At 39.1% G+C, this 14328-nt stretch overlaps 2 protein-coding genes across 8 annotated transcripts in view; both read left to right on the forward strand.

The window, feature by feature from the left end:
* The window catches only part of cpeb4b (cytoplasmic polyadenylation element binding protein 4b), a 34401-nt gene extending 31380 nt beyond the window's left edge, over positions 1–3021 (forward strand). For all 6 annotated transcript variants that reach the window (XM_085289468.1, XM_085289470.1, XM_085289471.1 and 3 more), the window contains one exon: positions 1525–3021. In XM_085289468.1, coding sequence (XP_085145594.1) covers positions 1525–1752 — 228 coding nt within the window. In that variant the 3' untranslated portion in view covers positions 1753–3021. The remainder of the gene's footprint in view (positions 1–1524) is intronic.
* An 8993-nt stretch (positions 3022–12014) lies between these two features.
* The window catches only part of nsg2 (neuronal vesicle trafficking associated 2), a 56448-nt gene continuing 54134 nt past the window's right edge, over positions 12015–14328 (forward strand). The window contains exons 1-2 of one of the 2 annotated variants that reach the window (XM_085289476.1): positions 12015–12479; positions 12874–13040. In XM_085289476.1, the coding sequence (XP_085145602.1) occupies positions 12912–13040 (129 nt within the window). In that variant the 5' untranslated portion in view covers positions 12015–12479; positions 12874–12911. Of the gene's footprint in view, positions 12480–12870; positions 13041–14328 lie in introns of both variants that reach the window. The other variant, XM_085289475.1, reaches the window with a different exon arrangement.

Here is a 14328-nt window from a genome sequence, read left to right on the forward strand (position 1 = left end):
ATGTCAAGTGCTCAGATCATTTTCCAACATGTTTAAAAATTCACCAGACAACAGGACATCAACAATTTATTTATTTATTTATCCCCCCCCCCCCCCCCCCCATCTGACTTCACAATTTTCCTCATAACTGCTTACATCCTTTGCTCATACTGAGGCTGTTAGCTTGGATAGCTTTAGCATTTACCACTTTGGCTTTGTTAGCTTCTTTCATCTGATTAGTTTTGTTGTTAAAAATGTTTGTGTGGTCATTCCCGTTCTCATGGGTCACTTTGGCTAAATTTGCGTATTTACTCACAGTGAAGAGCTTTCATGCTAACGACATGTTTGCGTGTGACACTGAGTAAACCTGCAACTATTTGCATGTGCCACTGTGTGCATGTTGCACATGCATGGACTGGGCCTGCTCGTTGCTAGTCAGGGCCACAAACAATAAAAATGGTCCAGTTCCTGTCACTAGATGGTCAATCAGTGCATCTTTAGTTTAATTTGTGTATGTTGAAGCATAGACTGAATAAAGAAAGCACACTGTGTGGGGTGCTAAGTTAACAGCAAATCCTGGCTAGCTTGGTTAGGAGGAGGAAAGCTCATACAAACACCTGCTTCCTTATTCACAAGGGATCGCGATGCCCTTCCTGAGACTAGCCCACAGGGATTTGTGTCTCCTCCCAGTCTCGAACTCTGGATTTCTTTTTTTTGTCTCTCAGGCCACCACAGTATGGAGCCTCTCACACACACACATCTGCTAATCACTGGTAAATAACGGATTGAGAAGATACTACAGTCTTCCTCACCAAAAGTGAAGCTTCGGCTATTCCACTCAGCACGTCATATTATTTGTCAGCTAAATCAAGATAATGTTTTTCCAATAAAAATGGTAGAAAAGGCAAACAGCCTAATCGTAGCAGATTGTTAATCAGCTATAATGAAAATAAACTGTGCATTGTGGCCAAAATTGAGGTCTGTGGCGTCTGCAGTGAATGAAAGTTCAATTTTGAGCCCAGGTTGATTCTGTGACACTTGAGATTGCTTGTCATAAAAACAAATGTGGTTAAGAAATGCTGAACAAGTGCAAAAAAAGAGACCTTTTTTTTTCCTTTGTGGAAATATTTTTAATGACCAATTGCTGAAAAGAATTACAGCAGTAGGGCACCCGGGATTTTTTTATTCACATTAACTTAAAACAACGTGATGCAACAGTAGGAAAGGGAAAAGTAAACGGTGAGACTCGTATCAGAAAGATGGAATTACAAAGTAACAGTAAGCTGGGTTATAGACATACACTCTCCCCTGTGCATCACTCATGCGTGTGGAATAGCAGACCCCTCAAATAACAATGAAGGCTGTTACATAGAGGTGTAAATGCAGTGAATTATTGATTGGATTAATTCACGGTATTAAAAACAATATTTTCTTTCCTGCTTACTGTAATGATTCCAATAATAAAAGCAGCACCTGTTGTGGCTCACGTTGCACCCTGCTCGTAGTATGTATGGATTTATTTATTTATTTCTACCTCTTTTGCAGGTGGAAGTGAAGCCATATGTGCTGGATGACCAGCTGTGCGATGAGTGCCAGGGAACTCGCTGCGGTGGGAAGTTTGCGCCGTTCTTCTGCGCCAATGTCACCTGCCTACAATATTATTGCGAGTACTGCTGGGCGGCCATCCATTCGCGCGCCGGCCGCGAGTTTCACAAACCCCTGGTGAAAGAGGGAGGCGACCGACCCCGTCACATCTCCTTCCGCTGGAACTGAGCGGAAATTAGAGAGGGAGAGGCAACAGAGGAGCAGGAGGGCAGGTAGTGCAGGAGTCGCAAAATCATTGTACAAATAAATGCACTTTTCTGTTGCTGGTTCCTTTTTGCTCCACTTTCACCCGACATTTTTTGCAATTTTTTTGTTAAATTAATATTTAAAGACGGAAAAGAAAGATTGGATTTATATCCAGATATGTCAAGGAAGCAAAAAAAAAAAAAGATGTGTAATATGATTTTATTTATGTTTGATTTTTAAAATATTTTTATTAGTTCTAAAAAAAAAAAAAACTTATATAGAAAAGTTTGAGGTGTGATATGGTACTCTGCTATTTTAATTGGGATATTTTTCTAAACAGTGTATTTTATTTTAATTTTGATACAAGAGGCCCCGAAACAAATACTTGTCATTTGACATTCAGCTGACTTGTTTTGTAGCAGAGCTCTTACATTTTATTTTGTATCGAGTCTCCAGAGCAAATGCTGTTTGAACAGAATATGATTGGCTATTTATTTCTGAGAGGTAGGATTAAAGTGCCCCTATTTTGCATATTTGCATATGTTTAAAGTCTCAGTGTTTCATGTGAGGGAGGCGAGTGTTCACTCAAATTGATTTTGTGAAGTCCAAAAACAAGATTTGGGTCATACTGTTCACTGCTGCAGTGCCTGTCTTTAACCCTCTGTGTGAAACTCTCCGTTTTGCCTCCTGTCTCTTTAAGCCCCCCCCCCCCCCCCCCCCCCTAGTGACATAAGTCACAAAACAAAAACCTTTGACAGTTTCAAACAGTACAGCAGTATTTTATATATAGTTAATATATAAAAAATCAACACACACACACACACACACACACACCAGACTAAAGGATATGGAAGAACCCAAAAGGCATAATAGGGGCACTTTAAGTTTGCTATTGATAGCTGAGGCTCCAGAGCAAATGTGAATTAAAAAGGGTGTTGCTAAAGAAGAGTGCACTTATTTCCAGTTTAAGTACTGAAGATACACAGTACGTAAGACCCTTAGTAGTTACCAAAGCTGAATCTTAATTCACTCTGACGAGCAGAAAGAGCCCACTGCAGAACGAAATGGATTCGTTTTCCCTTCCCAGATCAAAAACGTTCGAACCTCTCGTTATGATTTCCAGGACCATACAAACATTTTGATGTTACTTGAAAATCTAAACAAAATTTTAGCAACACTGATTAGGGTTTCGATCTCCATTTTGACATGCAAAAACTAATACCTCAAACTCCGCTGCTAATGTGCCGAATACAGAGAGAGAGAGAGAGAGAAAAAAGAAACCAAGAAAGAAAACATCATCGCTCTCTGGTGTTCTCCTTTCCTCAGAACTATAATCAGAGGGAAGTGATACAACAGGCAGAGAGTGATGTAACTGGCACAGTTTTCTACTCAACTTGCTTCATCACCTCCTTATTTTTGTAATCAAACCCAGGGTTGTGCTAGTGACAGAGCATCGTAAAATATACAGTGTATTATTGGAATGTATGGTAAAGGGAGGCTACAGGAGAGACAGGCTTAGTGGTGAAGAGAGAAATTCAGCCCCAGATCCCCTCCTCGTGTCTGTCTGCGGCCTCTGCTGCTAAGCTTACAGCTAACAAACAGAAGGCCTCATTCGTGGATCACAACCTGCTCGAGGCTTGAATCCACGTCCTCCAGGACCGAGGTTAAGGCAACGTGTCACTGAAGGACGGTATTGCAGTTTTTAATGGGGCTACCACCAAACAGGAAATACCTGTCTGTGTTAGTTTTGTTTTAATGCATTTGTGCAATTCTCCCAAGTCTTTAATGGAAAAAAAAAAGTTTTACTTTGCATCCAAGGGTTAGTTACATTTAATGAAAGAAGCAATTAAAAGTTTATCTGACTTTGGAATCGTCATCACATGTAGGGATCTGCCCTTGAAGCCAGGTCCCTGCCAAGCTAATCCAACTCAGCATCCAGTGTTTTTGAAGCATAAATGAAGATAGTCTCTGAAGTGTGCTCTACTACTGCACACTTGTGACCCACATGCAGTTTGCTTTCCATAACGAGATTGCAGGTCCAGTCGACTGTAGCCAGCGGCTTTTGGGAACCAAAGATGGCTGTGCAGTAGTGGGTCATACTGTAGCTTGTTACTTGTGTGGAAGTTTTGGTTTTTCTTTTTCATTTTCTTCAAGGACGTTTTGCATATATATATTTTTTGTTTTCCTAAATCTGTGATTTCTACCCAGTTTTGCTTAACTGTCAAGCCCTGATAGACTCCAGCGAACCAAAGATTGGCCTTGAACATCGTCTTTACAGAATGCATTATGCATATGAACGATAGTGCCGTGAAAACCATCAGAACATCAGTATGGGGGGGGGGGGGGGGGGGGACAAAACAGGGCTTGCAAGACATGCAAACAAGGCCTCACACTCCCTCCGTAGCTCAAAATGGAGGTGTGTGCTGTCAGTTAGGCGCTAGTTATTTTTATCTGAAATGGATTTGTGCGTTTGGGAAAAGTAACACAAAAAGTACACCTTCCCACGGCGAAAGTAAAACTAATCCTTACCTTTGTTTGAGTCACTCAGTGGTAACCTTATTAGCCGAGCATTTAAATGTCAGGGAGTTAGTACAGAAACTTGATTATTACACACACTAGTGAGAATCCTCATATCGGCGCGGTGTTGTCGGCACCAGTTTTGCACCCTGGACATTAGTTTTGTGGGTGTGGTGGGTGAGCATTTTAGAAGTTAAAACACTTTGTGAAGAATTTGCTGTTAAATGAGATGAAAAAAAAAGATTATTTTATACATGGCCTGCTGATTTTTGGTACAGTGTTTTCTAGCTAAATTATTTTGTCATGCACATATAAACATTTATTATGCACTACTTTTCTAAATATTTTTTGTTTCTTTTTCCAACAGTCATTTTAGGCACATTTTTCACAAATGGGGAAACTCCTTTTTGCAATACCTCAATTTTTCACATTGTGAAAGGTAGCTTTTGTACTTTTGTTACTGAAAGATCTGCATATATGGAAATGTTCATTTTAGGAAAAACAAAAAAAGTTGAGTGATTTCAATATATATTATTTTCAATTATGCTTTTTATACATTTCAGTGCTGAGGAATCTTTACAACTAAGTGCGCACTTGTGTTGATGCGACTTCAGATGTGCAGAGGAGAGACCAAAGTGTATCGCTCTCTTGGTCTTAGCTTTTCTTACACTAGATGTTTTCCAGTCGATCTGGTCAATAAGAGCATGGCGAGAAAAAGAAAGAAAGAAAGACATATAATTTGGGATTGATGTTAATGTGTCTAAAAATGGCTATACTAGTTGGAAATGGTAACTTCTGTCTTGGTTTCCTCTCCATAGATGGAGCATAACTTATTATATAAGGAGAATGCAAAATTTGGTTCACGCTTAACGCTGAATCTCGTATCACAAGAATGGATGTTTGGTGTTTAGATATTTTAATATTTGAAAAAAAAGTATATATATATATTCTTGAACTTGCCAACTAGCACCTATTGTAATCCTTAGCATGCATGACGAAAAAAAAAAAGAAAAAGAAAATGACAAGTACAATGAATTAGCTATTACAATTAATTGTTGTGGTGTGCACCAAATGTTTCTCAACTATTCAGTTAAGGACACCCCGAACCCGCTCTCACCTCACCCTCTTCCCATGTTCCCGCCCCACGTGTCGATTTCCTCGCTTCCCCATTCGCAGACCTCTGCAGGATGCACGTGACAGAGAGATAAAAGAAACCTACCTTTGAATTGATTTGGCAGTGCAGGACTTTGAGCATCCTTTATATAGAGAACACTGTTTAAAAAGACTTGAGAACCTGTCCCCGCTGTCTGTCGAGGTGATCTTACATAGACCTATCTGGAGGAAAGGGGAGCTTAAAGACTTGAATGTGGTAAATGTTGCAAGTTAACTTCAAGTTGTTATGTGCAATACTTCTTTTGAACCTTTTTCCAGATAAAGACTCTTTGCAATGTAATTCTTTAATGCCATTTTTAATTGCAGACATTTAATTAAAGAAGATGTTAATATGTTTTTCACAGTCATTTTCTACTGTTATTGTAATCCTTTTCATGCTGGTGTTTGTAAAAAAGAAAAGAAATCAAACTATTTGTACTAATATAAATAATTGAAGTTATTTTTAAAACATTAAAGGTTTTGTGCTCATTTGCTTATTTTGTTTATTTTAAGCTACTGTGATTGATTGCATTGTAATTATTAGGTCAACAATGTATTTAGCTGTTTATTGGTATATTTTTAATTGGAATGTATAATTGATTTTTATAATTTTGATCAGATTTTTGTTATATTTTTGAGGTGAAGCTTTTAATATGTTAAAGTGTCTAGTTTTTACTAATTGCTATATTGTGCTCCACAATATATGGTTCACATTTTCTGAAGGAAAATAAATATTTAAATATTTGTCTGTTAATGATGTTACTTAATGGCAAGATTTCAATAGTTTTTAACTGTGTATGGGAAGGTTGTTGTATTTATTAATAGCATTTTTTTACTTAAGATATCACCTTAATTTTTATTGTCATTTCACTTTATAAGTTCCTATTTTTGTATTTTCCTTTCTAATTAAGTTATGTAATACGGATATGTCCATATTTCTAGGAGTTGGTCTGTAGAAGTGCTAGTGAAACGAAAAAGAAAAATCTAATGTTATTTAATTGTTTGCAGCCAACTATTTATAACAGTATGCATAATTTTTAAATATTTGTAATGTGAAATGTTGAATGAAATAAATCTTAACTGTGATGAAAGCCTGTGTGTGATGTGATTATTTATGACTGTTGTGTTGTCACAGCTTTAAACCTTCAGCTCCTTAATCAGTGTTCAAATCTGGCTGAAAGTTGAATAATTAAAGAGGAGTGTCGATGCCTTGTCTGGCTAAAGGCATCCGCTGTCCGCCTGATCTTCTACAATTCACAAGAATTCCCACTCCTAGAGAAAACTGCACACGACAGTCATCTGATGGCTCAAGGTCGTATTTGTTGTTTTATGGGATTTTTCTCGATGACGAGAAAACTTTGACGTTCCTTCAGTTTTTCACGCATTCAACAACTGAGAAGAAGAATGAGCTGAATGAAAGAATATTGTTTTCCTTCTTATTTTATTTTATTTTTTATATCAAACAACGATAACCGGAGAAATTCAACATGCAGGATTTTAAATTGTTAAGGGAACAAAGTTGTCTAAACCTACCTGGCTCTGTGTGATAAAGTAATAGATGGTTGTGCCTTGGCAACATGAACTGCAATCATGGCTTTCAGTAACTGGTAATTAGTCTTTCACATCACTGTGGAGGAATTTTGGTCCACTTTTTTTTTTTTTTTTTTTTAATTCAGCCACATTGGAGGGTTTTCCGGCATAAATGGTTTTCACACCAGATGTAACTGGTGTAAAAGTTATACTTTTGTCCCATCAGTCCATGGAATTCTTTCTCCAGAGTCTTGAGGATCATGAAGACGTTGTTTTTTTTATATATATTTATTCATACAAGACGAGCCTTTGTGCTCTTTTTGGTCAGCAGTGATTTATTTCAAACTCTCCCATGGAGGCCATTTTTGCCCAGTCTCTTTCTTATTGTTGAATCATGAACTCCTTAACTGAGGAAAGTGAGGGCTGCAGTGCTTTAGATGTTGAACTGGCTCCTTAGTGATCTCCTGGATGAGCCACTAGTGCTCTCCTGGAGTAATTTTGGTAGGTCGGCCACTCCTGGGAAGAGATGGGCAGTAACGCCTTACTGTAATCTGATTACTTTTTTCAAGTAACGAGTAAAGTAAGGGATTACTATTGCAAAAACGGTAATTAGATTACCGTTACTTTCCCGTAGGAACGCTGCGTTACTGCGTTACTAAAACCGTGATTTTTTGCGAGAATGTCTCATGACAGTGACGTACACGAGTGCGACCTTAGTGACAACAGCTGTGTGCAGATCAACAATGGATAATATATCGAGTGCGGGACAGAGTATGAGCGTGCAGCGTTTAAAGCGTGGAAGTACTGACCTTACTTTAAGTTTGATTCCATAAAAAGTGACAAAAACATTAGCGTCCGCTGCTCACGTGGGAAGAAAACTTCTTTTTACAGCGAAAAAAACCCCCCTAAATTTCCAAGCAAGCACCGAGTGCGCTATGACGTAATGGGAAATTCACAGAGAAACTGCCGTATCCTTCCACTGACTGCTGCGGCACACCTGCACCAGGGTAAACCTCCGCCTACCCCACTCCTGCTTTACAGGTGAAAATAGAGCAACAGGACCGCTGAGTCTTTGACTTTATTTATTTTCTGCTGTGTTTTACTTGCATCGATTTGAAAGAGTGAGTGTAAACACAAAAAAAAAAAAATTATTATTTTATGTGCTGGAATGTGCAGAAAATAGGTTTAAATATTAAACAAATTTCTTCCAGTCAGAGAATGTTGCATATAATTAAATTTTTTGCTTGATGCATAAAGTTAAAAGATTAAAACTGATAAAACAAGTTAAAAAAAGAGACTTTTCCATTTGATTACATTTTGTATGATGGATTATGCAGAAAAAGTAGAATTGGGCTGAAAGATCTTTCGCTTTATCACCTATTCAGGTTGTAAATCGTGTTTTTAAAAAGTAACTAAGTAACTAAGTAATTACCTTTTAGTTCATGTTTGAGTATAAAAGGAGCTGTCTACACTTTTTCTTTGTGAGTTCATTACTACCTATCTAATAACCCAGACACGACCTGTTCTTTTGTTTTCTGAACATGTGTGACAGCTCGGTAACACCACCAGCTGGCTGCATCTTATTTGTAACAGAAGTCCTCTTTCCATGTAAAGTGTGATTTTTAGTCAAAGAAATGTAAATTTTGTAGAGATGTTTGATACAGTTAGGCCATAAATATTTGCACAGAGACAACTTTTTCTATTTTTGGTTCTGTACATTACCACAGTTAATTTTAAATGAAACGACTCAGATGCAGTTGAAATGCAGACTTTCAGCTTTAATTCAGTGAGTTGAACAAAAAGATTGCATAAAAATGTGAGGAACGAAGACATTTTTAACACAATCCCTTCATTTCAGGGGCTCGGCGTAATTGGACAAATTAAATAACTAAAAATAAAATGTTCATCTCTAATACTTTGTTGAAAGCCCTTTGCTGGCAATGACAGCCTGAAGTCTTGAACATGGACATCACCAGATGCTGGGTTTCCTCCTTTTTAATGCTCTGCTAGGCCTTTACTGCAGCGGCTTTCAGTTGCTGTTTGTTTGTGGGCGTTGCTGTCCAAAGTTTAGTCTTCAATAAATGAAATGCATACCCAACTGGGTTACGGTTAGGTGACTGACTTGGCCAGTCAAGAATATTCAATTTCGTTGCATTAATAAACTCCTGGGTTGCTTTGCTGTATGTGTTGGGTCATTGTCCATCTGTATTATGAAACGCTGCCCAATCAATTTGACTGCATTAGCTGGATCTGAAAAGAGTGTATGTCTCCGTCTCATTTGGCTTTTGTCCTGTGTCACATCATCAACAAACAGTAGTGTCCCAGTGCCGCTGGCAGCCATGCACACCCAAGCCATCGCACTGCCCCTGCCCTGCTTCACAGATGATGTGGTATTATTTGGATCATGAGCTGTTCCACAGCTTCTCCATACTCTTCTCCTTTTTCTTGCCATCATTCTGGTAGAGGTTGATTTTGGTTTCATCTGTCGAAATATTTTTTTTCCAGAACTGTGCTGGGGTTTGGCTTTTTTTTTAGACGTTTTTATTTACTTATTTATTTTTTGAGCAAAGTCCAATCTAGCCTTTTTATTCTTGAGGCTTATGAGCGGTTTGCACTTTGCAGTGAACTCTCTGTATTTACTTTCATGCAGTCTTCTTGGATATTGATACGCATACCTCCTGGAGAGTGTTGTTCACTTGGTTGATGTTGTGAGGTGGTTTCTCTTCACTGTGGAAATGATACTGCGATCATCCACAATTGTTGTCTTCCATGGACGTCCATCTTTTTTTGCGTTGCTGAGTTCACCAGTGCTTTCTTTCCTTGGATGTACCAAACAGTAGATTTTGCCACTCCTGTTATTGTAGCAGATGTTTTTTTTTTTCTGTTTTCATAGCTTAAGGATAGCTTTGTTCACCTTCATGGAAAACTCCTTTAACCACATGTTGTCTTTTCACAGCAAAATCTTCTAAATGCAAGCACCACACCTCAAATCAACCCCAGGCCTTTTGTCTGCATTACTGATAATGACTTTGAGTTAATTGTCCAATTACTTTTGGTCCCCTTTCTCCAATTTGAATGTGGATACCCTCAAATGAAAGCTGAGAGACTACACATTCTGTCCATTATATAATTATAAATGGAAAGTGTTTGGATAAGCAGGTAAAAAAACAAAACTTGTGTCAATGTCCAAATATATATGGACCTAGCTGTAGTTGTTAGTGTGATACAGCCTACCTTTTCAGGTGAGGGGAGGGAAGAACATGTTGTTATCAGGAAGACAAGTTTAGAATAACATAAAACATATCTCGTCCACACCCAGTAATATGAATATAACAAGATGACTGCAGTATTAAACTATCCTGGTGCTCGGCTTATAGGCTGAAAATCAATACGTCATCATCTGATTCCCATGGACAAACAAACGGAGCTTGTTAGATTGTGTCAGGAAATTGTATGAAGAAATAATTTGTATTACCTCATACCACAGGGCAGCTGGAGGATGATATTTCTCCACTGCAAACAGAGCTCCATCTTTGAGGTTCTCACAAAAGGAGATGATGCAATGGCTGAAAAAAAAAATGTCTGCAAAATCACTTTAGGTGTATTGTGTCTCGCTTACAGTCAATTATCCCATTTTAGTCGGTTCCCTGAGAACCATAAAGGAGCTAATTCCTAAACCTGAGAGGACGCAGTAGGAACATTACAGTAAGTATACAGAAACAGGCATCAGATTATATCTCTGTTCAGCTGCTGAATAATCAGGTAATCACCCGTCACAAAAGGATGAAGGGTGGTCATGCTCAGCTAAACTTCTAAATACTTTCAATACGTTTGACGGCAGGGAAATAAATGGAAGCTCATCTTTAATCATCTGATGTGCTATAAAAAATATTATATTTGATCCATGGAGGAGTTAGGTGTTTATGTCAGCTGACTTGATAACCTCAGGAAGATCTGCAAGCACAGCAATGAAGCAGAAAAGTGCATAAAAGATTACGTTTCCCCTGTTGTGCCTCTATGGAAATGCGCTTCCTGGCCAGGAGGGTAGAGAAGGTGGTTAAACCACGGAGAAGGTGAAAAAGCATGAAAAAGTCACCACCTCTGTGAAATATGGCTGCCTACATACCGACTCTTGGGCTCCAAATGTCCCGTTAATGCTGCATACAGGTTACACGTCCCCACAAACTTGTGAAATATGATTATGATTATTATTAATAATATTAATGATTAAATAATAATGAATACCATTATCATTAGTTGTATTATTTGCAGCATTTGTACCTTTCAAATTGTCTCCAGCAGCATTAGTAGTCATATTATTATTTTCACTCATTAGTAGAAGCAGTGATTATTTGAATAATGCTAGTTTTAGTAGTAATCGTATTAGTAAGCAATAGTAGTAATAAGTCAGATTAAGTAATAGTAATACCTTTTGCAGTATTTGTACCCTGCCAATTGTCTCTAGCAGTAATGCTAGTAGTATTGGTATTTTCATTGGTAGGATTAGTAGAAGCAGTGATAATTTACAGTAATGCTAGTTTTAGTAGTAACAGGATAGAATGGCGCTTTATTGTTATTGTATATGTACAATGAAATTAGTAGTATTACTTGCAGTATTTGTAGGTTGCCAGTTGTCTCCAGCAGTATTAGTATTATTCATATGATAAGCAACTGTATTTGATGTAGTGTTAGTTTTAGTAGTTTTAGCAGTAGTAGTGTTTCTACCTTGTGCAGCCTCCACCTGATAATGGTAAATTATTACGGACACGCCCTCTTTTGAAATATCAGCTGCACTGTTACACTGGCTGCGTGTCACTTGTTAAACCACCAGGTGGCGCTGTAGGACCAAAGAAACCAGTTTGAGTCCCGCATGTTTCATGCTGCCTTCACGTGATGCGTGTAATGTTGCTTCTTTATGGAAAATGTCAGTTTTAAAACTGGGGAAATGAGAATATTAAGCAACTTCTAAGTGATCGGGATGTCATATTCAGGGTGGAGAGCAAAATCAATCCGCTCCAAGCAGTCCACTTTTATTCTTCGGGTTAGATCTGTGTATTCACAACGCTAGATCCGGACCCGCTTTAATTCATTTAACAAACAAAAGTGACCAAAATGCTCTAAAATATGTTGGTGAAAAATCGGACTTTACCAGGTAACTTGAAAGGCAACGACAGTCCAGTTTCCACTTTGGCAAAACAAACGAGACTCTTAGAGGAGGAAAAAAAACCCAAACATCCCCCTAGTGGCAACTCCAGCGGCTTGGCGTTAGCAGCTCGGAGAGGAAGAGGCTGTTTGGATTAAGGGGGTTGGGCTGCCTGCTGGTAGGAAACCTGCCGCCAGACATCCAGTTTGTCTCCGGCGGTGCAGCGCAGCTTTCCCGCAGCATCAGCAGCAGCGACGCCGCAGAGCATCCTCCAGCCTCACCTGCTCCTCATCTGCGCTCCCTCCGCCTCTGTCCACACAAACAGTGCCGCAGCACGGAGGAACCGGGCGGACAAGGACGAGCAGCTGTAAGTATCAGCCTATTTTTTTTTTTACGCGTTATTCGTTCATTTTCTGATGGTTTTGTTGTGATAGAAAGAAGGTGCTGAAGACAGAATGCATATTTCCTTTCCCCCCCTCCTTGTTTTTCGGTAGTTTTCACTCAGATACATGTTTCAGTGTAAACGAAAAAAATTCCCCTCCCTCCGATTTCCTGTTTTTACTCTAATCATTCACCAATCAATCATTCAGGCATTATTTGAGCACCTTTTTGTGCGTAAGCTGCCTCACAGCTACACTCCGCTTAATTCAACATTTTTATTCACCGTTTCATTAAAAATCGTCCCCATCAATCAACCAGCGTTTGCCAGCTTTCATTGACCTGAGAGGCTGTAAAGGTGCAAAACTTCCTCTTTTCAGAAGTAGGCTTCGGGGAAATAAAGGAATACTAAAGGCTGAAGATGGTGAAACTGGGGAGTAATCTGCAGGACAAAGGCGCCAAACCTGTGAGCGTGGAGGACGGCTTTCAGAATGTGCCCCTCATCACTCCACTGGATGTTGGCAGCCTCCAGAGCCAAGCACCTGACAAGGTGAGAGACTGCCCACCAGCTTCTGTGCATCTTCTTCCCAAATCTGCCTTCGCTGCCATTGCCTTAGTGCTTTTGACCTGTGCCATCCTCCCACACACAGACAAACACAGCAAAGGGAAAAAAAAAAGGTGATATGATGGCTCTGTTAAGCTGTGGGAGGCATTTTGCTGTTATTGTTTGAAACCACTTGCCCCCCCACCCTCTTGAGGGGAGGATCATTGCAGATCAATACAAAGTTGATGTGAGTGTTCACCTTTATCTGGTGAGGAAGTATTTCACTCCTGATGGAGGTGATCTCCTGTTATCCCAGGATTGCAGGACCTCATATTTGTAGTTCACAATGGGTCACTAAATGTCTCAAAATCACGTTGATTTATATTATGTCGATTTTTACTTTTATTTGCCATCCGTGTGTGTGTGTGTGTGTGTGTGTGTGTATTATGTTTTCTTTCTCCATTTATTCACACATTCATTCATCTTATCTGTCTCCCAGCCATGTCCTTTGTCTTCCAGCTGAGATTAGGAGACAGATTTGGTGCCAGACAGACTGTCATTTGTCATCTTGACATCCCATAGTAACTGCGCCGCCGCTCGTTAATCCAGTTACCATGGTGGCAGTGCAGCGCCGATTGGTGTATGTGCCGGGTTGGAAGAGAGAGCAGCACTGATTGCGCATTATAAGAATTAATGGAATTAGGCAGCAAGGCGAGCTCATTGTCACTTTTTGCACACATGAAAGCTTTATTGTGGATTGTTTGTTTCGCTGTTTGGATGTAAGGATGAACATTTTTCAGCTATATTAATCCATATTTCTCCTCTCACCAAGTGACCAATGACTTGTAGAAGTAAAAACAAATCAAATTAGATACATTTTGAGAAATAAATCCATAACTTTGGACTGTAACGCCATATTTTTGTATTTTATTGGAGTTGTCAAACCAACAGAGAGCTATCAGCTTCATGTGTAGCTGTAAGAAGCTTTATGGCATGATTAATCCCCCCTATTTAGTTACTGTTTAGCCATTTTTAGTGAAAAGCCTCTAACAACCAAATGTACTTTATTCACATCACTGAATGACAGACACGAAGCAACTAACTGGTGGTAGAGTGGAGCATTTAGGAGCTGGATATTTCCCTCTGGAGAACATCTGAGCTCAGAGAGAGTCAATATTGGAGCTACACAGCCAGCAATGGCCAGAAATACGATGACAAATGAGTGAAAATGTTGCTGCATAACAGCTGACGATGTTAATAAGTGTCTGGCTTCCATAGCTGGAATATTCCCATT

This window comes from Mchenga conophoros, linkage group LG10, assembly GCF_057382185.1.
Source record: "Mchenga conophoros isolate Kocher_MC1m ecotype Shallow Benthic linkage group LG10, M_conophoros_male_GT1.1, whole genome shotgun sequence".
NCBI lineage: Eukaryota > Metazoa > Chordata > Actinopteri > Cichliformes > Cichlidae > Mchenga > Mchenga conophoros.